The sequence below is a fragment of the Macadamia integrifolia genome, chromosome 7 (genome assembly GCF_013358625.1).
Source record: "Macadamia integrifolia cultivar HAES 741 chromosome 7, SCU_Mint_v3, whole genome shotgun sequence".
Taxonomy (NCBI): Eukaryota; Viridiplantae; Streptophyta; class Magnoliopsida; order Proteales; family Proteaceae; genus Macadamia; species Macadamia integrifolia.
Genome location: NC_056563.1, coordinates 15,945,166 through 15,968,559, shown reverse-complemented (window position 1 = coordinate 15,968,559; position 23,394 = coordinate 15,945,166). Strand labels below are relative to the sequence as shown.

The 23,394-nt window shown below is 43.6% G+C and overlaps 1 protein-coding gene across 4 annotated transcripts in view; it reads right to left on the bottom strand.

Moving 5' to 3' along the window:
• Positions 1-218: 218 nt before the first annotated feature.
• Positions 219-23,394, bottom strand: part of LOC122083506 (katanin p80 WD40 repeat-containing subunit B1 homolog KTN80.4-like) — a 66,503-nt gene continuing 43,327 nt past the window's right edge. For all 4 annotated transcript variants that reach the window (XM_042651342.1, XM_042651343.1, XM_042651341.1 and 1 more), the window contains 6 exons: positions 8,349-8,474; positions 7,089-7,163; positions 6,893-7,005; positions 967-1,083; positions 797-865; positions 219-721 (listed from right to left, as the gene is read on the bottom strand). In XM_042651342.1, the coding sequence (XP_042507276.1) occupies positions 658-721; positions 797-865; positions 967-1,083; positions 6,893-7,005; positions 7,089-7,163; positions 8,349-8,474 (564 nt within the window). In that variant the 3' untranslated portion in view covers positions 219-657. The remainder of the gene's footprint in view (positions 722-796; positions 866-966; positions 1,084-6,892; positions 7,006-7,088; positions 7,164-8,348; positions 8,475-23,394) is intronic.

Sequence of the window (23,394 nt, the reverse complement as noted above, 5' to 3'; positions counted from 1 at the left end):
TATCTTAAGATGAGTATGTACTTTCAGTTGTTAGTAGGCAAGCATATAAGGTAAGAAGGGCTAAGAATACAGGTAGTGCTGAACATGATGTTGGAACTTTTTCTCTTGGAATGAATGCTTTTGGTTTTCATTTAAAAAAAAAAAAAAAAAAGATCCAAATTTGTGGGCGAAAGAGAATTTCATTAGAACTCCAAGTAACCAATAAAAGAGCCAAGCAATTCAAGAATTTTCAATTAAATTGACACAAAAATACAGTAGTCTACTATAATATGAATCGTGAAATTGATTGATACAAGCTTTCACTCATGCAGCCAAAAGTTACAAATTGAAAAACCAGTCGGACTAGTCAGCTAGAGCTCCAAAGCGCAATGGGGTTAGGGTATCTACCGCCTGGGATCCTCTTGGCCTGACTTCCGTCAAACCGTGTCTGGTAAGCTGTAAATATCTGTTCGCTGTGGTTTTCCGTAGTTAATGACCCAGCTTAGCATGTACATACAGGGTCAGACAACACAAACGACAGGAAACAAATGTGATTGTAACAATATAACGCAGTACTAATGCACAATCCTGTTTCCTCAAAGAAGAAACGTATCCATATTGCAGGGGAATGGAGGCCAAAATAATAGCATTCCACTACGTATGATAGCACTTTTTTACTCATAGAACTTCTTGAAGAGCTAGGTTCAACTCCTGTGCAGACTTAGCAACCAACCCTCCTCTTCTGTGAAAAGAAAAAAGATAATATGCAAATTGGCATAGCGAGAGGTAAAAGGTAAATGAATGAAAGAACACTTACCTTACAAGGGAAGGAAGGCAGCGTTTCACCTTTTCAAGTTCAATAAAACATAGATTGCAACGCTCCAGCCTGGAGCCAATTAAAAAGCATCACCAAGCCTTCTAAAAGTAAGTTTTCAAATATCAAAACAAGAGCATGTGAGAATAGAGACAAAACAAAGCCAAGCACACCTCTGTTCTGCCTGGATATCAACACCAACAGATGACGAGGCTGACAGTGTAGAACGGATCACAGAACCATATATTCTGACTAATTTCAGCAGCGTTTCCAGGGAGATGCCTAAATGCCTGAAAATAGGACAGACTGTCAAATACCGACAGAAAGTAATGCAAGATCCAGTTCAGACATACAGGTAGAATGGTTGCATGAGCCGGCCCCTAGACAGTATGGTTTCATAAATAATTACATGAAATGAAGGACAGCGGCACACTGACAACACAAAATGCTTTCACACATTCATTGACGGAAAAAACTGAGCTAACTTTTTTAGCTTCTGTTGATTGACCATCAGAGCAGCTTTTCTTAATAAGGAGAGAGAAGCAAAGTAGGCACCAAGATGCCTTCCAGACTGAAGTGAAGTGCAATTTCAGAAGCATGCATATAAAAACAACAACAACAACAACAACAACAACAACAAAAACAACAACAACAACCATTAACTTATCCCAACTAAATGGGGTCCGCTACATGGATCCAATAGAAGCGAATAGTAATAGAAGAAAATGAAGAAGCAAAAGGAGCGGTAAAACACAAAGTTAGAGCAGCGTTCGGGAACATTCCCCTAAAAGTAGTTGGATACACAGGACTTTGTCCTCCAAACAGCTCTATCTGCAGCCGTACTTGGGTTGAGACCAAGCTTTTGCATGTATTTTCTCACCACTTCTCCTAAAGTCAGTTTAGGTCAGCCCTTTCCTCTCTTAGCGTCTTGCATTTGAATTTGGTCACTCCTCCTTACTGGTGCATCAATGGTTCTCCGTTGGATATGTCCATACCACCTTAGACAGCTCTCGCGGAGATTGTCCTAAATTGGTGCGACACCCAAATGATCTGATACAATCATTTCTTACACTATCTCTCCTTGTCTTACCACACATCCCCTCAGCATTCTCATCTTTGCTACGCCCAATTTTTCTACATTACTCTTTTTAATTGCCCAGCATTCCACCCAACAAGTCATAGCTGGTCTTATCACCATCTTATAGAATTTTCCTTTAAGTTTAGTAGACATACATTTGTCACACAACACTCCCGTAGCACCTCTCCACTTCATCCAGCCTACTTTAATTCTGTGGGAGACATCATCCTCTATATCCCCTTCTTTCTGAATGGTTGACCACAAGTATCGAAAGCAATTACTTTGTGACAGTTCTCGATCCTCGAGTTTCACTGCTTCATCAACTGTCCTGGTTTGGCTAAAGTTACATCTCATATACTCAGTCTTTTGTTCTGCTTATTTTAAAACCTCTTGATTCCAAATTCATTCTCCATAACTCCAACTTAGTATTAATCCCTTATGCATCTCATCTATGAGAATAATATTGTCAGCGAATAGCATGCACCAAGGGACCTCATCTTGGATGTGTCTAGTTAGATCATCCATGATGAGCACAAATAGATACGGACTTAGCGTTGATCCTTGATGTAACCCAATTGTAATTGGGAATTCACTACTTTGGCCCTTAGCAGTTCTGACACTTGTCACTATGTCCATGTGCATGTTCTTAATTATATCCACATAGGTACTTGAGTCCCTATTCTTCTCTAGAACATTCCATATGAGCTCTCTAGGGTCTATGTCATAGGCTTTTTCAAGGTCTATAAATACCATGTGGAGGTTCCTTTTGTATGCTCTAAATATCTCCATAAGCCTCTTTAGAAGGTAAATAACATCTGGCGTAGATCGCCTAGACATAAAACCAAACTGGTTCTGAGAGAGATTATTTTCTCTTCTTAAGCGGGCTTCAATAACTTTTTCCCAAAGCTTCATGGTATAACTTATCAGTTTTATACCTCTATAGTTAATGCAGTTCTAGATATCACCTTTATTCTTGTAAATAAGAACAATAATGCTTCTCCTCCAGTCATTAGGAATTACTGTTAAAAAGTTTGATTAGCCAAGATATCCCCCTATCTCCTAGGACCAGCCCATCAGTTAAGGTATCTCCATTAAGTAGGTTGCTGAAATAATCACCCCATCTGTCCAAAATTTCTTCATTCCTTATTAATAATCTCCCATCCTCGCTTTCGATGCATTTGACATGGTCTAAATCCCTGCTCTTCCTTTCTCTTATTTTGGCTATCCGATAAATCTCTCTTTTTTTTTTTATTAAGATGTACATAAAGGTCGTCATACTTTTTCGCTCTTGCTTTCCCAACAATCTTCCGGGCTTCATTTCTGGCTGCATAGTATCTCATTTTATCCTCTGTCTCGTCATTCCTTTGCCAATTCTTGAAGAACTCTTTCTTCTTGTTGATGGCTACCTGGACCTCATCATCCCACCACCAAGTCTCCCTAGGATAATGACGTAAACCTTTTGACAACCCTAGAACATCTTTAGCGACTTTTTTAATACATGTCATCATCTCAGTCCACATTTTGTTGGTCTCTCCTTTAACATCCTACTTCCCTTGTCGGATTACTTTGTCGGTAAAAGTATCACGAGGGACTCCTTGGAGCCACCCCCACTTTATCTCAAGGCAAGCCGGCTTAGCCTTCATGTTTTTCCTAATACTAAAGTACATATCCAACACCACCAATCTATGTTGAGTGGCTACGCTCTCTCCGGGAATAACCTTACAATCTTTACACAATCGTCTAACAGACCTTCTAATTAAGAAGAAGTCTGTTTGGCTTGCATGGTGTCCACTTTTATAGGTAATTAAATGTTCTTCTCTTATCAAAGAAAGTATTTGCAATGCATAGGTCAAAGGCAATCGCAAAGTCTACCCACAAAAGTGGACTCCTTGTTTCCTTGTTTAGGGTAGTTTCCTTATTTCAGTTGGTTTCTAATTATGTCTTTTATTTTCCCTATATATTGGTTGTAACCGGTGGACAAAATCAGAGAATAGAAAATATGAACTGAGTTTGAATGTTTGAGAGCCTTAGGGCTGTGTGTGTGATTCTCCCCCCTCCTAGTGCAATTTCTCCCTGTCCCCTGCAACTCTAAGACCCATCTCAGGAAATTCTTCTCTACCCCTACTGGCCCTCCATCAATTGGTATCAGAGCCAAAGTATCCCATCCCATCCTTCCCCTTCCTCTTTCCTATTCAGCCAAGACAAAACTACTCTGCCGAGGCTGAGCCAAAAAAAAAAAGTCTGTTGCAAACAAAGAAGTCTTAGGGGAAAAAAAACCCACCACCATCTCTCACCCACCCCATCCCTTCAACCCTACTGAAACCCACGCTGCCTTTTGTTTTCTTTTGCCTTTGATCGAGAGGTTCCAGTAGCACCAAAAAAAAATAAAAAGAGCGACCTACTGAAACCAACCCTTCCTTTGATGCCATGCTAATCAACCTCCACCAACCCTTTTTCCCCCCCAAAATCGCCATCAAAATACCCTCTCTAGAGTCTAGGGTTCTGTCAAAAAAAAAAGAAGTGAAAGAAGAAGAAGAAGAAGAAGAAGAGAAGACAAGAAGAGAGAGAGATGGAGACGCACCTATTCCCAACTTCTTCCATCACCGCTGGTATGCGTCCACTTCACCACTGATCATCGAAGCCCTTGGTTAGTTTTTCCTCACAGCAGCTTCAAAGAACTGCTGGCATCACAGTTTCCTGGCTTCAGTTCCTTCGACAGAGCAGAAGACCCTTGCTGGTTTCTCGTCTCTAAGAAGAGATTCCCTTGCCTTCTAACGGTAGTCACAGTGCAGCCCCGATGCTCCCTTTTGTCCTTTCTTTTAATAACTTTCTTATTATTCCAAAACTACCCCTATCATTCTTCCTTATTCTTTGTCTGATCCCTATTTCACTTGCTTCCAAAATTGCCTCTCCCCTTATACAGTATATGTTGTTTTCCATATTTACAAGCCAGCCACTCACTAAAAAACTTCTACTAATTTACCATTCTACCACTCACTCCTTGCCTTGAGTATCCAACAATAGTGCAAAAAAAAAAAAAAAACATAATTACAAGGCTAGAGGAAGTTCCCACTATGATACAAATCTTTTACTGGATATCCGTCAACAAATGCAACTAATAGAAGAGAAGCTCAATGAGGTTCAACGACATTGTACGGACTTCGAAGCCCAAGCACACTCTACCTTCAACTATGTGATCTTAGCCATTGAGCAACAGGTAGACGAGCTAGAAGATGAGTCACCAATGGTGGAAGATGAGATGGCATCGTTGAAAATTGAAGATCAACTTGTGGGAAAATTTAAATCGGTTGAACTCTTCAGTGAACTGATCGATTTTATTTTTCCGAGTCACTACTTCACCTATGAACTTCGCGTCGTGGATTTCATAGCATTCGCTCATGGTTTTGATGTTTACTTCATATATGCAAGGATGGATATTGATCGATTGGTGTTGATTCTCCCGTTCTACAAAACTCGTGGACAAATTTTCCTCAACTCTGGGGGAATTGATGCAAATACGCACCCATGGAGCGATCCATACCCATCTGGGTATCCAGCCAAAGATGTACTAGACCCATATTGAGTCCTTAGTCTAGTAGGATTTTAGAAATTTACTTTATTTAGGAAGATTGTCTTTGATTTTATTTTATTCACTTTATTTTAGCAAGTTAGGTTCACGTAGGATTTAGAGAGTTGGTTTGCACTTTGTTTCCTTGTTTCAATTGGTTTCTAATTATGTCTTTCATTTTCCCTATATATTGGTTGTAACCGGTGGGCAAAATCAGAGAATAGAAAATATGAATTGAGTTTGAATGTTTGAGAGCCTTAGGGTTGTGTGTGTGATTCTCCCACCCCCCTCTCTCTTAGTGTGATTTCTCCCTCTCCCATGCAACTCTGAGACCCATCTCAGGATATTCTTCTCTACCCCTACCGGCCCTCCATCAGCTAGCTGATTGTAGACCACTCTCTCCCAGTGGTCAAGCTGATCATAGAACACCATTGCCTTGACTCTATTAGGGGCGTAGTCAAGGCAATACAGGTGTTCGTATGGAGTCATTCTTAGTTTGGGTTGAAAATGTCAACACCAAAATCCTTTCACTCAAATTGTGGAAGTCACGTGCACATGAAAAAATTCCATGTTTGGAATTGAGATTTGTGCAATCTCTGTATGAATCGCGTGACTTTGGTAGCCAATACTAAGGTTCTGTTTGCTATTCCATGAAAGCGGAATACTAAATTTTTAATCCACCAGAGTCATGGTGATTTTAACTGTTCTCTAGCTCTAAAGGGTTCTGACTGAACATCATCCAGCCGTAATCCTTTCTGCGTAAGACCGAAACAGAAGGAGTTTTATCTAAGCTAAGCTAAGCCGGTGGATCAAAGAATGCATCTCCAGTTCTGACTGTCGGGAAAGAGTAGTTGAAGAAGCCGGCAGTATTTTCAAGTGATCTGTCTATTGTAGAAAGGTCATTTGCTCTTTCATTACAAAGCAAGCAAGTTAAGCCAAGCAGAAGTACCGTCTGTCTGGTATCTGTCCTTCTGTCCATTCAAGTAGGTTCCAGAGTGAAGGGACTGACTCGCAGGTGATAGGCCCGAAATAACGCCTTAACCAGCAAGCTAACCAGATCAAAGGGAGAAGGATACAACTAGGCAGAATGCGGGAAAACAAATTGTTCTGCTTGTCGGGAAGGGTTTTGCGGCACCTTACCTAAGCTATATAAGCAACTGACATGCAAAATAAGGGAGTGACCCCTAATTTCTGAACCAGAGTAAATCCCAGTGCTGCTCCCTAGTTGAACAAAAAGATCTTATCCTTGAATAGAGCAGACAAACCAGAAAGGTATATCAAGGCACTCAAGTACACAAAAGGCGCACAACGGCATGCAGCTTAGTGTAGTTCCAGGCGCAACATAATGAAGCGACAAAAGTCACACATCAAGCCTAAGGCACAAAATGCATAACTGTGGTGCACATCGGAGTACACCAAAAAAACCAACAGTAGACTTCTGCCAAGTTCTTACCTATCCATGTTGCTTCCCAGAAGAACTGTAAGGAGCGGCAAGAGGCATGTGCAGATATCCAGTGTAACTATATCAATTTTTTCAGTAAAAATGCTGATTACATCAGCAAGAACCTGTATGGCACCGCAGACAGACAATGTCATGATACAGACACTAAATATTTAGTTCCCAGGACTACTATCAACACTACACTTACAGCATGATCACCCATCTTTTCCATTGCAGAAATGGCCCCCTTCACATCATTCCTCTCCCAATACCGGCGGATCACCTACAAAAAACTTCCACAGTTCAATTATCAAATTAACAAGGGAGGGAGGCTTCTGCCATTAAAAGAATCTTTAGAAGTTCCGTACATTTTTTATTTCTAGATCAACAACGAGGGGTATTGTTGAATCTTAAGCTCAAGCTGGGTGGACAGGCCTCATGATAAACATGCAAATTTGTTGTATTGGTCTACCGTCTCATACTCATCTTAGGAAGTTAGGATCTAAGGAATTTAGGCCCATTCCCAGTGACGCCCAAACATTAGGAGAGTTGGATGATGAGCAAACAGGTCAAGGAGCATAAACAGGTGCCCATGTGGAAGCAGATGACCACCCACAGTTGTGAGTCTCATGACAAAGTGATTAGAACTGATAAATGGCCTCAGTCCCACATTGGACAACAAAAGAAAAGGCATAGGAGTGAGTTCCAAAAAAAATGCAAACATGCGATGCGAGGAAAAGCATTAAGTACGCCCATCTCTGCTTTGGGCAAGGAGTCTAGGTATTGATTACAATATAATCATCAGTTTATGATTTTTGTCACATCCCCGCCTTGGGCAAAGAGGCTAGGTATTGACTTTGATATTAAAGTTAAGATTTTTGTGGCTCACTCTGGGTAACATTGGGTAATAGCATCCGTTCTGTTTTTCGTTTCAAAAAAACAGAAATGTGTTTTAAATGTGTATAGAACGTTGAGCTCAAATGAACCTTTTTTTGGCATTCGTTTGGGACCAGTTCAGCAGTACACGTTTAACAAGCAAAAAAAAAAAACTGTAAGCCGTTTAAAATGTGTTTTAACTATGGGCCAGACCGCTGGGTTGGACAAAAACCTTAGCATATGGAATTTAGGAGACCATCAATTTAATGGACAGTCAAGCTTGGCTACATCCCGCAATGTGGCAGGAATTTATCACTTAGCAGAGAAAACTTGGTGACCCAGCTAACACACACACACACACACCCTAAAGGGGAAGAAAAAAGAAGGGTAGGACATTGGAAGCATAAGATTGAAAAGATGAATAAGATAGCACAAGTTAATCAGTAAATGCCCAAAAAATATTGCAGTAATATATAAATGAACCATATGGGTGGCTTTAATGAAGATAACAAGTCAATCAGTAAATGCCCAAAAAATATTACAGTAATATATAAATGAAAACTTACTACAGCCCATGGAAAACAGAAATCACCTGTAATTTGGTCAAGCGAGACTGCATAGAGCCTACAAATTGATCATGATGTTCCATTAAATCAGAAACAGCACCCTCATTGCTAGCAGAAACTGTTTCTTTCTCGGCAGATGGGAGACGCCCTTTCTGATAAGTACATTGAATAACATAAATAATGTTTCACCAAAAAACAGATTATCATTGTTTACATAAGTCAAAATTAAATAAGAGAAGATAAACAGATATCTTGAAAGGGGGTAGAAAGGCAAAGAAAAGTTAGATCAGCATAAGCAAGGTGGCAACAACTCAGACACTTATTCTCAAACCAACCCTACAGAACTGAAATCTTCACATCTTTAATTTGTTTGTAGAAACCATTCAAAGAACTAAGAGAAAGATGTGTATGACAACCCCATACATACCCCACTGTACCTACTTTCTCTGAATAGTGAACTACATTAGAGCCGGATAGGAGATCACTGAGATGGAAGAAGCTAGTCATTGCGTGGAATCGTGAATCCAGAATTTTATTCCAAACCATAGCAGTTCTTCAGTTTCCATTGACAAGGTTTTCAATTCAGAAAAGTATAGTGATTTTATAAGGAAACTCACACTTAGCCACATATGGCATTAAATTTACATTTGCATCTTATTTCTGTCAAGGTGACAATCTGACAACCGCTCGGCCGTCTCGCCATAAAACGGCTCCAAGAGCATGAGTCAAAGCTCCATCTCGGTTCAATTTCGAATGGCTTCTGAACATCGGATTCTTTTGAGAAATGAGAGACAAGATGTTCCGGATAGAAATGAGAGAATGTCTACAGTACCTATTTTTAGTCAGGTATAATTTGATGCACTTCCCAATGGACTGGAACTCTATAGGTCAACCGCTGTCATATCCACAGTTCAAAAAGACCAAGTTCCAATCTGCAAGATGCATAAGGGGGTGAATGATTTATTTGTATGACGTTCCCTGAAGCGGTCTCGATTGGGCTTGATTCGTGGAGAGGTGTTGCTGGGTGGAAACGGGCCCCTCCTGAGGAAAAGCATTTGGTTTCCACTGAGCTGAAACAATATGTCAATAGCTCTAGTAAACTAAACTCATCGTTTATCAATATCCTCTCTAAAATGGAAGATTTAGTTATGGTTAGAAATTCACGTTTGTATCATCATTAACGGACTTATAAACGCTGAATCCTCTCAATCGAATGGCACTATCTCACCAGGAGCCCATTGAAAGAGGATGTGTCACTTGCTGAAGCTGGCTTCAGTCAACCACCTTTTTTTTTGGGTAGAATAAAAAATCATTACAAAAAGGAGAGAAAGGAGAACCCCAACCCCCCCCCCCCCCAAAAAAAAAATTTTTGGGGCAAAAAGAAAGCACACCCCACACCTCTTAAGAAGGGGGGACAGGGGTATAGAGCATGTTCCTTAGGGAGAAAACACATCTAGAGGAGAACACAGATCCTTTACATTTGATATCAAAGGCTATGTAGTCCGAAATCTGCTGGAAAGTTCTTGATTTCGTTGACCATTTCCTGGGTTGCACTCCGTCCAACCGAGGACAAATCGACGCTCCAAAAGCAAGTTTACCTACCACATCAGAGATAGATCTGCAAGCTAAGGTCATATCTACGAAAATCATTCCCTCTCAAAAGGGTAAAATCCTTCTTTTCCTAGGATAACATTTATCTAAAAGGCCGGACCAAATCGAAGAGAAGGGGAAAGCAAAGAAGAGATGATCGACGTCTTCAAAGGCATTCCAACAAGGGTAACAGGTTGAGGAGACTGGGATCTGTCGGCGCATGAGAAAGACAGCATTGGAAGGTAGTTAAAGAAGGCCCACCACACGAAGTTGTGACTGGGGACATGGCCCTTAAATCAAACCAACTTGCACCAAGGAGAGAAAAGGGCACGAGATTGGGTGAGTTCCCAAGCTGACTTGGAAGTAAACAGACCTGTAGAGGAAGGAGACCAAGAAACACTATCACTTGAACCTCTAGGTCTTCTCGGGATGGAAGGCAAGACATTCCAAATAGTGGCCAACTGGGAGAAAGGGAGAGGAGCCCAACCATCAAGGCAAAGGATGTCTGCCACAAGATTGTCTGTGAAGCCTCAAGTTGTAGATGACTCTGGCACCGACAAGGGGAAGAAGCACACCCATAGGGTGCCAATGGTCAAGCCAAAGGCTTGTGGTGGCACCATTCTCAATCTTAGATATAGCAACCCCAAGAGCTAGAGGCCTGAGATTAAGTATCCTCCTCTACCTCTAGACACAAGAAGCGCATCAAAACAAATAGCTATTCTCCAAATAGAATCATTTTGGAGAAGCCTAGCATTAGATATAGCCAACCCAAATGCTTTTCTTCCTAGCCATTATTTTCCAATCAACCACCTTAGTTCCACTTCATCCATAATTCAAGGTTACGTAGAAATTTTGCGAAATTTCGCAAAATCTTTCGGATTCGACAAATGTCGAAACGAACCTTGAATGATATGTAAGGCTTGCAGTTTTGCGTTTGAAATTTCGGCCGATGAAATGCTTGGTTTCAGTATCGTTTTGAAATATAGTTGTAGAGGTGACCCAAGGCTTTGGAGGGGCTCCTAGGCGACAAGGCACGTGCCTAAGTGTTGCTCACGCACCTTAGGCGTGCAGTATATAACTATAAAATATAGCAATGATAATTAATAGAATTATTATTATATGAAACATATAAGCCATATCATATAATTATGTAAGTGATGACCTAATATGAAAAAAATCAACGTATAATAATACCTATAGGATAAATATAAGCATATTCATCTAGAAACAAAGCAATTAAAAAGATCAACATAAACTCGAGATCTGTCAGCAAGTTGTTTTGTCGCCTTAGACCTAAGAAAGAACCTGGACGCCTAGGTGACACCTTGACAACTATGATAATAAATGTCAAGTTCGGACACTTCACAAATTTCGACAAAAAGGGTTGGAAAAATTGGGGTTTTGTGATTTTTGGCCAAATCATTTCCATACAAGCATGGAACAAGTTTTTGGGCAGTAGTGGAACACATCAGGAGCGAAAATTTTCTACATTGTTGAAGATTTGCAAAAGATTTAAAGTTGAAAGTATCACTTTTCCAAAAAAAATAAAATAAAATAATGTAAATACTTTAGCGTTTGCCATTCAATTTTTTATATCTTACCCAGCATAGCCCAACAAATGATTTCATGGAGCTGGATTTAATATTTTTGTTATTAACTATGGGAAAAAAAATGTTTTTTTCATGCAATAAATTTTTGGAAAAAAAATAGGGTTACTATGTAGTGGTTGGAGCTCAATTTTATGTATTAAGACACTATTGGCCGATCATTGGCCTCATGGAGTTGTTTTTCTGTCCCAAAATTAATTATTTTATTTTTTTTAGAATTTGAAAAACTGCAGTAAATTCAGGAAAAATTCTGTTTTGGTTTGAAAATTATTCAGAAATTATAAAAGTTTTGTTGTTGTATTTTCAACTAAAGATGATGATTAATGTCTCACTTCATGATTATTTTTGATAAATTAAGGTATTATTATTTGTTAAAAATTATAAAACATTTTTAACTAGGAACAATTTTTGAGTTAGGAAAAGATTAGGAAATAGCTATGTTATTGTTTCATGAGTCTTAAATGATGTCGAATAAATGTACACTTTTTTATGCAACGGTGTAAAAATATTGCACAATGTTTAATAGTGGAAGTGGAGACAGCATGGAAGTGTGGATTACCAACAAGGGATGACAAGAAAAGAGCACACTGAAATTATTGTGGCAAGATGATAAATTCGGGGGAAGGGGGCACTAGTGAAGTGGAATCAAGCTGGTGGCTATAGGGATGTAAAATGCCATAGGGTTTGTATTGAGGTCCAGATTCCAGAAGGCCATGGCTGCCCTCATGAAGGAACACAGAGGAAGTTGGAAAAGCAAAAGGCAAGGGAGAAGTTTAATGAGGCAGTGACAGAAACTGGATACGACAGGCTGAGCCAACTCACACATTAGATGTGGAGTGGTTTAGGGCTGCAAAGATGGGGAAGGAGTTGGTTTCTATAGGTCTAGAGCAGCTGCACCAAAGGCAAGGGAGAGAAAAAGTAGAAGCAGACACAATTGCTTTTCTTGAGATAAAAAATGTGAGGGCATCCCCAAAACCAGTTGTAGATGATGATGACCCCAATGAGATCCTTCAACACGATCATGCCATATATAGGACTCTGCATACCAGACAATGAAAGCTAATGTATGTCTGGTCTGGTTGGAATTGTAAAGTGGGCAATGCCGTCTCGAAGTAGTTCTTTCATTACAACATCCCAGCAAATGCCACTGAGGGACCATATTATCATAGCATACTTTACATTGTGGGGAAGGCTGGCCCAGGAGTGAAGGAGCCCTCTGCATACAACAACAACAACATCCAAAACCTTATCCCAACTTAATGGGGTCAGCTACATGGAGATTCCAAACAAGGAAGAGCGTGAGGATCCATGCAAAAAGATTGACAGGACATGCCTAATTATATAAGTGCCGGTTGTCAACCTGATGCACCACTACAAATCAGCCACAAGCTTACGAGAGACTATAATAAGGTACCGGCTGTCTACCTGACGTACCATATAAATCAGTCAAGCCAAAGTGTCCTACATACGTTATATCCACCACCAAGGCAATCTATCACCCAACCTACCTTTATGAAAGGAGGAATGAGATAATGAATTCTTGACAGCCCCGCTAAGCATAAAATATAATAGAAATCAAAATAAGAAAATTTCTTTACATTTTTCTATCAACCCATATTCCGATCCATGACCTGATGATTATCTAAGAGAACTACATAATTCAAAAGTTCTCAAGGAGGAGTGATCGGATACCGATTGAAGGAGCTAAAAGATCTAAGGGCGGGCCTAAAATAGCCATAAGCGAAGTGGTAAGGAATGACATGCTTAGTCTTGGTCTTGTCCCAAGATTGAAGGAGCCCTCTACATATGATCGGATTCAGATTAAAGGAGCCCTCTGCATATGAACTATAAAATGTTTATTTTCCCCAACAAAAAAAGGACCTAGAGGAATACATTGATGATACATAGGGGACATGGGAAGACTGTAGAGTGATTGTGATGTGTGATGGTTGGACTAGACCCACTAGACAATCCATCATCAACTTCATGGTCTAGTGTGATGGTAGGACTGTCTTCTTGAAGTTTGTGGATGCATCCAAGGAGAAGAATACAAAGTATATATATAAGTTTTTAAAAGATATTGTATAGGAGGTGGGGTACAAAATGTTGAGTAGTGACGGACAACGGAAGCAACTTTAAGGTTGGGGAAATTTTGCAAATTTTGATGGTTTTGACCCACCCCGAGATTTCCAAGTTTCGGAAATTTCGACCCAAATTTCTAGAATTGGCCCCAAAAGAAAAAAAAAGGGAAGAGGTTTCGACCAGGTTTCAAAAATTTCCATCTGGTCGAAACCCGAAATCTTGGACACCATGTGTAGCCAAAGTTCTAAGTTTCGGGTTTCAACCAAAACTTGGGATTTTTCTGGGCGAAAATTGAAAACTAGGTTTTGAGGCCAAAATATGGTTTTGTTTACCCCTTTTTTTTGCACTTATTACTTTTACCATTTTACACATTCAATGAATTAGTTTCATAAAGAAACACCCAAAATAGTACTTGTGGTTTGGACCCAAGTTTGCTAGTGTACGTTGAATGCTACTATACATTAGCCCTATTTATAAACATTGACTACATATAAGTTTTCTATTGGAAATGTAAATATGCAATTAAAACCAAGGTTTAAAGTATCGGTATTGTGTATTGTAATGATCCCAATATCAATACGATACGTATCGATACCCACCAACACTGGTACTAATATGATATAGCCGATATAATATGATATGATACGGACCGATACTTTGAACCTTGATTAAAACAATCCAAACATACAATAAGTTGGAGGAATAAAAGTATACAATACTCACCACTAAATACCATATGGAGTTTCTTGGCGGGTTTAATCCACGAGCTTCGTATGACTAAAGATTTCATTGAGCTTCTTATCCACCAACACAATATCATCAGCAAAGAGCAAACCCCATAGGACCACATCTTGAATGTCCCTTGTTAAATCATCCATAATAAGCGCAAACAGATGATAAGGGCTTGAAGCAAATCCTTGATGTAGCCCAATTGTAACTACGAAATCCCTTACTTTCCCTCTCGCAATTCTCACACTAGTCACCGCGTTCTTATGTATATCCTTAAATATATCCATATATTTAATCGATACCCTCTTCTCTAGTACATGCCAAATTAGTTCTCTAGGGACTATGTCATAGGCTTTTTCCCGATCAATAAAGACCATATGACGATCTTTTTTGCAGGCTTTAAATCTTTCAATGAGCCTCTTGAGTAAGTAAATAGCTTTGTAGTGGATCTACCTGGCATAAAACTGAATTGGTTCTCTGAGATAATAGTTTCCCTTCTCAGATGGGTTTTAATAAGATTCTCTCATAACTTCGTAATATGATTCATTAGTTTTATGCCTCTATAATTATTGTGTTACACCCTTGCCCTAATCTGGTCAAATTTGAACTTTTGTAATAGGTCTCATGCCAGATGTTATCAGCACCAGTGACGTCAGGATTGCGGCAGTCTACTGTCACGAAGGTAGGGATGACCCTACCTACAAATGCAACTCTTGCCTGAACCACTGGAAAGGAGTCAAACCTCCCAAGCCTCAGCAGTAACCTCACACCTCCCCACTTGAACCCCCTTACATATTAAAATGTGTCGGGAAGACCTTGCACACATCCCTAGGAAACCCCCTAATGATTGGCAAAAGATGGTTGAAGGCTAGAAAATACAACAACCAGGTAGGCCACCGGCAACACACCACCGGATGGACAGTCTCCTACTAGTGACCTCCTTCTAGTGGCCCTTGCTGTGCTGAAATGAGTCAACTGCCCGTGGGATCCACTACGCGCGTCATGGTCAACTCCACCTATCCTCCCACACTATATGGCATCTTTCCTCTTGACTTGCACACCTTGTGAGTCCAAGGTGGTGGGTCCACATGATCCGGCCATCGGCTTAAACCGGTTTGGTTCCAGAATAGTGCATAGGCAAACAGGACCTAAGGCCACTCACTATACAATGAAGAAATGAGCTCATTTGCTTATTTCTTATCTGGACAAAACGTGGGAGAGGGAGAGAAAAGAGGAAAAAGGGAAGGAGAAGAACGAAGGGGAGGAGCTTTGGGCTACTTCGGTTGTTGGTTTCCACCAAAGGTAAGCGTGTACCTTCCCCAACCGCATTTCCTTCCAATTTTGGCTTTAGGTAGTTGTTGAAACAAGGATTCGTCGGGTTGGAGGGGTATGCCTCGACCCTGGTGACTTCCAGCCGTCAAGGTGGTGTGCATTTCACTCCCCCGCATGTTTCCCAAGCTCAAAGTAAGCTACCTAAGCTCCGAAGTCATTTTGACCAAATAGGGAAGTTAGGGTTTCGGTCGTTTATTCGGCGTATCTCCCAAACGGATCGGTGGAAATCCAATTAATTAGGCTTAGAAGACATGTGGGAAGACCCCTCACAATCCCCATGGAACAATCCCCAGCAATCGGGCCCGAGCCGACAAATCCCTTTGAAGTTGCTGAACTTCTAGGCAAATCACCAGTGGGTGCCCACCAACTAGATAGTCTGCAATCGGTGACATTCTGAGGTCCAAATTGGCCTCTATTCAGGCCATCGACAGGACAGTCTCCAACCGATGACCTGTAACCGGTGGACTTTCTAAACTGTCAAATTTGACAGTTTTGACCCTTTTTAGGAAAACCTTGTGGGACCCCCTGGGTACTTTTAACATGTATTAATGCCTGTTTACCCTTACAACTAAGACAGAGACGATCACAATTTGGTGAGGCCTAACAGTGTTTGATTCAGGTATCTAACTTAGCAAATTTCACTCACCCGATCGACAGACGAGGTGAGCAGTGGTCTGACTTTCTTTTGGAGTGTTTTAACTTTATAGAACTATATGCATGCCATAGCAATCATGTTTAGTCAATGGAATTACATGTATGATATTTTTTAACTGTGTGATGTATTTTATTGAATTTGAAATATAAATGTGATTTTGATTGTGTGATAGGATCCGGTGTGGCCGAGGGGGATTCCGATACTATGATCGTCGGGTGGATGATTACATCATGCATTGGGTGCGCATTAGAGTTAGCTATGGCTATGGATGCACGACGTGACCAATGGTAATTCCAGTACCGTGTATGCCATGGTCATACATAAAAATGGGTGCGCGGTGTGGCCGATGTTAATTCCAGTGCTGCATATCCCATACTACCTGTATCATTTTTATAGGAGGCATGTAACATTGTGGTTAGGTTTCATTCACTATGCTACGATCACTTGCCAATAGGGGTAAGGTATTGGATAACCCAATTGTGGTAAGTTTGACAAACCCTTCCGGAATGCCACTTCTGCTGTACGATGTGATTGTTACCGGAGCTGAAAACTAGTTCGGCGTGGCCGATGATAGTTCCGGCGCTGCGACTACTAGAAGGGGGTTATTAGGGGTTTATCGCATTCCGAAACCGACAGGCTCCTAATCGCAATTAAGGTTTGTATCGCTGGGTGACCAATGTGAGATTTCATGCACCAAGGATACAACCTAATGTGTACGTTCCAGGTGCTGAGGCAGTACGGCATGAAGCTGAACCTGACGAAGTGTGCGTTCAGAGTAGCATCGGGAAAGTTCCTTGGATTTATTGTCTCGAAGAGGGGAATTGAAGCCAATCCGGTGAAATACAGGCCATTCGAGATATGAGGTCGCCACAGAATGTGAAGAAAGTCCAGGAGCTAACAGGCAGAGTCGCCGCCCTGGGACGGTTCATGTCTCGGTCAGCTGACAAGTGCCTCCCTTTCTTCAAAGCCTTAAAGGGATCCGAAAAGTTTGAATGGACGGAAGAATGCGAAAAGTCCTTTGAACAACTGAAGGAGTACTTGGCCGCACCCCCGCTACTGACGAAGCTAGACGCCGAGAATACCTTGCAGTTGTACCTGGCTGTATCAGCTGTGGTGGTAAGCGCGGTACTGATGAAGGAAGAAGGAAGGCAACAACGGCCAATATACTACGTTAGCCGGACCCTGCTGGATGCCGAAACAAGATACAAAAAGACAGAGAAAGTGGCGTACACCCTGGTAACAGCGGCGAGAAAGCTAAGGCCCTATTTTCAATCACACACAGTATGCATGCTCACAGACCAGTCCCTGAAGAAGATACTGCAGAGGCTGGATATGTCCGGTCGCCCGGTAAACTGGGCCATAGAGTTTGGAGAATTTGACATCCAGTACAAACCGAGAACCGCAATAAAAGCGTAGGCCCTAGCAGACTTCATAGCCGAGACAACGCTCCCCGATGATCCCCAGGAGTTTTCCGAGGCCAGGGCAGAAAATACCTAGACATTGTATGTGGATGGTGCCTCCAACAGCGCAGGGATCATACTGGTTAGCCCCAAAGGTTTTAAGATCGAGTATGCCCTACGGTTCGACTTCGATGCCTCCAACAATGAAGCGGAGTACGAAGCGCTAATAGCCGTAATTAATCTGGCGCGGGCTTTGATGGTACAAGAGTTAGTGGTACACAGTGACTCCCAGCTCGTGGTACGACAGGTGAATGGAGACTACGAAGCCAAAGAACAAAGGATGGCTGAGTACTTAAAGACGGTGCGAGAGAGAATAACAACCTTCAAAGAGTTCGAGGTAAGGCAGGTGCCACGAGAAGAGAATGCCAATGCGGACGCACTGTCGCGGTTGGCCACCTCTGACTTCACGGACCTTGGACAATCGGTGTATTTTGAAGTGTTACCCCAACCAAGTACCGAAAGACCCCAAGAGGTGTTACCCGTTGGCGAGAACGGACCTAGCTGGATGGATGCCATAATCAGGTACTTAAAAGGTGTACTCCCCAAAGATAGAGACGAGGCAAGGAAGATACGAATGCGGTCAGCACGCTTCATGCTAAAAGACGAGACGTTGTATAAGATAGGGTTTACCACACCATACCTCAAATGCCTGAACCTTGTCGACGTCGAGTACGCACTCCGAGAAGTACATGAAGGGATATGTGGCCAACATCTTGGAGCCCGATCCTTGGCCCACAAAGTGCTGAGGCAGGGCCTATTCTGGCCGACCATGAGGAGGGATGCAGAAGAGTTCGTTAGGAAGTGCATTAAGTGCCAGATGTTTGCCCCCGTCCATCGACAGCACTCTACCGAGCTTGCCGCCCTGTCAAGCCCGGTACCATTTGCCATGTGGGGAATGGACATCCTAGGCCCATTCCCCCTGGTGACGAGGCAAAGAAAGTTTGTTGTGGTAGCAGTAGACTACTTCACGAAGTGGGCAGAAGCCGAAGCTCTGGCAACGATAACCGAAAAGAACATAAGGGACTTCTTCGAGAGAGTAGTGGTCTATCGATTCGAAATCCCCCGGGTGGTAGTAACGGACAATGGAACTCAATTCGCCAATCCAACTTTTGGCTTATTTTGTGAGGCCCTCGGCATTAACCACAAGAAAACATCCGTCGATTACCCATCAACCAATGGATTGACTGAGGTAACCAATCATACGCTTCTCCAAGGAATAAAGAAGAGACAGGATGATGCCAAGGGATTATGGGCAGAAGAGTTACTCAACATCCTCTGGGCCTACCACACAACTGAGAGATCCACCACCGGGGAAACACCCTTCATTTTAACTTACGACACCGAAGCTGTGCTCCCGGTGGAAATAGGAGCCATGACCCATCGGGTTCAGTACTATGATGAAAAAGAAAATGACAAAGGGCTTCGAGCAAATTTGGACCTCCTGAATGAAGTGCGAGAAGTGTCGAGAGAAAGGATTGCAACCTACCAACAAAGGGTTGCGAGACATTACAATGCAAAGATCCAAAGGAATGAGTTCAGAGTGGGTGACCTCATCCTTAGAAGGACGGAGATATCGGGCCCAAAGCATCAAGGGAAGCTAGCTCCAAACTGGGAAGGGCCTTACAGAGTCTCAAGGATAATACGACCAGGGTCCTATCACCTGGAGACTACGGGGGGAGAAATGGTACCTCGATCGTGGAACTCGAAGAACTTAAGGAAATTCTACTAGTAGTAACATGCCTAGCAGTAGTAGCAAACCACATTTACATTTACTTGGTTATTCTTTTGAATTCCTAAGAACCTTCAAGTTGCGATTCCCCATCTCAAGCTCTCCGAAGGATTTTTATTTCATATAAGCTGGTTCATGGCAATTGCCCAAATAATGGCTATGAAACGTACAACCTTCGGTTGGGGGCTCAGGCCGAAGCCAAGAAAACCTGACCGAAGGGGTACCCCCTTGGTTGGGAGCTAAGGCCAAAACCGGGCATAGGACCAAGGTCCCCCCTTCGGTCGAGAAGCTCACTCCAAGGTCGAGCAAACTTGACCGAAGGGATCCCTGGATGGAAGGCTCGGACAGAGCCGAAATAGCTCGACCGAATGACTACTCTACGACAGGGGGCCGCCAACAGAGCCCCTCATCCTTCGGTCACGAAGGAAACGATGACTTGCGTAGGAGCTTCGGCCTTATGCTCCCACCTTGTAATTAAGATTTTACCTGCATAAGGGCTTTGGCTTTCCTACCCTTACCTGCGAAGCCGAAGCCCTATAACAGTCCGTGCTCGGAGTTAATTGTCGTTAAATCAACAAAAAATAGTGATGATAATAAAAATGCACGAAGGAATCTGAAAAAAGAAAGGCGTTTTATTCATCGAAGAAGCCCGAAGGCATAAATTACATGGAGGTCGGAAGGCCCAAGTTCAAAAGATACAAAAAAGAGACCCGAAGGCATTTCGTTCATCAAAGGGCTTCGGTCGGGAGAACAGCTTCGCCATCGATGGCACATGGGACATCTCGGTCTGAACCATCGTGACCAGGAGTAAGGGGGACTTCGTGGGGCCTCTAAACCTCCTCCTCATCACCACTCTCCTCGAGCTCGGTCACCTAAGTAGCCACAAGGGCAGGGGCCGAAGCAGCCCCGCCCTCATCCTCGAAAACAAGGCCACTATCCTCGAAAGACACCTCTGGATAATGCTCGAGAACCCAGTCATGGACTTCGGTCAAGCCCATCGTGTATCCGGGAGCAGTGGCCTGCTTAACTTCTTCATAGAAGTCTTCGGAAGCCTTATACATTTCGACCCCTCGGGCTTCGGCTGCTTCAATCCTCGCAGATATTTGAGATCTAAGCTCTGAGAGTTCCCGAGCATGCTCCTGTCAAACCCGAAGGAGCTCAGTCTCCAGATGCTCTACCTTCTCCAGTAGAACAGAGCACTCGTTCTTCAGGCTCACCTTCTCTAGCTCAGATCTCTCCAAGTCCCGAGCCATGGCCTCAACTCGGTTTATCAGCTGGGCAAGTTAGTTTTGTGTCTGAAACATTTATAAAAATAAGAGCGATAGAGAAGGAAACCTGAAAGCCGAAGACCGAAGGAATCTTACCCCTGCCACATAGAAGCATACGCTGGTCACCATGGTCGAGGTTCCCTGATTCTGGGGGTCAGAAACATCCCTCGGAAGGTTCCCCTTCAGCACCAGTTCCCGAGACACCCCTCCAACAACGAAAGTGTCATCCTCCTTCACTGACCAGTCGGGGACGAAGCCACGTTCGCATCTGCCTCGATTCGGCGCTGAACTCTGTGAATGAATGTTTGACAGAGGCTCAATCGGGGCAGAGGCATCTCGGTCTTGGGCGGCGAGGGCCTGAATGGCACCTTCGGTAGGGTCCCGCGCAAGACCCCTCTTCCTCTTAGAAGAAGGATCGGTCAGCTCAGAAGCTGGAACCCTACTATCCTTTTGCTTTTGTTTCTACCTCTACTCCTGCTCCCTCGCTCGGGCCTCTCTCGCGCAGGCCTCCTTCGCCTGTGCTTTCCTCGCGGCCGCTGCGGCTCTAACATTCGCCCTGGAGAGTTGCACTGCATAGGGGAAACAAAGGTTAGCATTAGGCAGAAGGAGACGAAGCAAGAATGGAATCGGGTGACCCTAACTCACCCAGGCTAAGCCCGAACCAAAACAAGATGGCTTCCGATTGAAGACTATCGGACTCGACTGGTGGACTCCGGGGCTTGAGTTTTGCCAATGCCAGCGACTCCGCGTCCACCCCAAAGAGGGCAGGCGAGGAATTAACATCCTTCAGGTCGGGAATGTTCCAGACGTTGCCAATGGGGAAACCCTCAAACGATCTCACAAAGAAATACTTGTGCTTCCAGCCGTGGATCGACGAAGGATACCCATTCAACAACCTAATGTCCTTCCGAGGGCTGAAGTAATACCAGCCCGAGTCCCCTTTACTGGCTCTGAGGGACAGAAAATTGAGAAAAAGAGGAAAGGAGATGGGCCTCTGAATCCGACAGAAGTACACTATGAAACTAAGGATCTGCCGCCACCCATTCGGAATCAGCTAAGCTGGGCAGATGCCATAGTGCCGAAACACTTGGCTGAAGAAAGGGTGTAGCAGAAGCCGGAGCCCTGCCTTGAAGGCATCTCGGTAGAAGCAGAGTTCAGCTGGGCTCCTATAATTGGCCCTGTCAGTGGGCCTTGGGAGCCAAAGGTCGAATTCACTTGGGATACCACAGGACACCCTAAGCTCATCGAGCTCTACCTCGGACATAGTAGACACTATGTCCGTAGCCTCTATAGGAAGAGACTCATTCGTCCAGGCTCGGGTTTCAAGAACCCCTTCCAAAATATCTTCCACGCTCAGACCACCTATGGATCAAAGAGGTGTAGCAGTGGAGGAGGAAACACGAGATGAATGGGACTCTGAGGACGAACCCGAGGACATGCCTCGGACACGTCCGGGACTGCGATGTCTCGGGTTAAAGACGGTCCCCTCAGAGGACGAGGGCCTACTACCAAATGAGCTAGACATGGAACTTACTGATGACGATGGATGAGGAAAACCGAAGATGAAGGAAAGAGTGCTAGACCGAAGGTTGATGGCTCTGGGAAAAGTTACTAAAATGAGGGGGTCTCACTTTATATAGGTAAGGTAATGACGATCCGATTACTCGAGGCCATTAATGACCCCGACACATCATCAATGCTGATTCCCGAAGCACTCCAGGTAAGACACAAGTGACATATCACTCGAGCCAGAGATACGAGCGACGCGTCGCGAAGGCCAAAGGACCGAAGGTTAAAACCTAGGTTGGGGGCTCTGGCTAAGGCCGAGCGGACCTAACCAAAGGTCAAAACCTCGGTGGGGCTCTAGGCCAAGCAGACCTAACCAAAGGTCAAAACCTAGGTTAGGGGCTCTGGCTAAGGCCGAGCAGACCTAACCGAAGGTCAAAACCTCGGTTGGGGCTCTGGGCTAAGGCCAAGCAGACCTGACCGAAGGTCAAATCCTCGGTTTGGGGCTCTGGGCTAAGGCCGAGCAGACTTGACCGAAGGTGTCCGCCTCGGTTGGGGGCTCGGGCTAAGGCCAAGCAGACCTGACCGAAGGTCAAATCCTGGGTTGGGGGCTCTGGCTAAGGCCGAGCAGACCTGACCAAAGGTCAAAACCTAGGTTGGGGGCTCTGGCTAAGGCCGAGCAGACCTGACCGAAGGTCAAAACCTCGGTGGGGCTCTGGGCTAAGGCCGAGCGGACCTGACCGACGGTCAAAACCTATGTTGGGGGCTCTGGCTAAGGCCAAGCGGACGTGACCGAAGGTCAAAACCTCGGTTGGGGCTCTGGGCTAAGGCCGAGTAGACCCAACCGAAGGTCACCGCTTCGGTTAGGGGCTCGGGCTAAGGCCGAGCAGACCTGATCAAAGGTCAAATCCTCGGTTGGGGGCTCTGGGCTAAAGCCTAGCAGACCTAACCGAAGGTCACTACCTCTGTTGGGGGCTCTGGCTAAGGCCGAGCAGACCTGACAAAAGGTCAAATCCTCGGTTGGGGGCTCTGGCTAAAGCCGAGCAAACCTGACCGAAGGTCAAAACCTAGGTTGGGGGCTTTGGCTAAGGCCGAGCAGACCTAACCGAAGGAC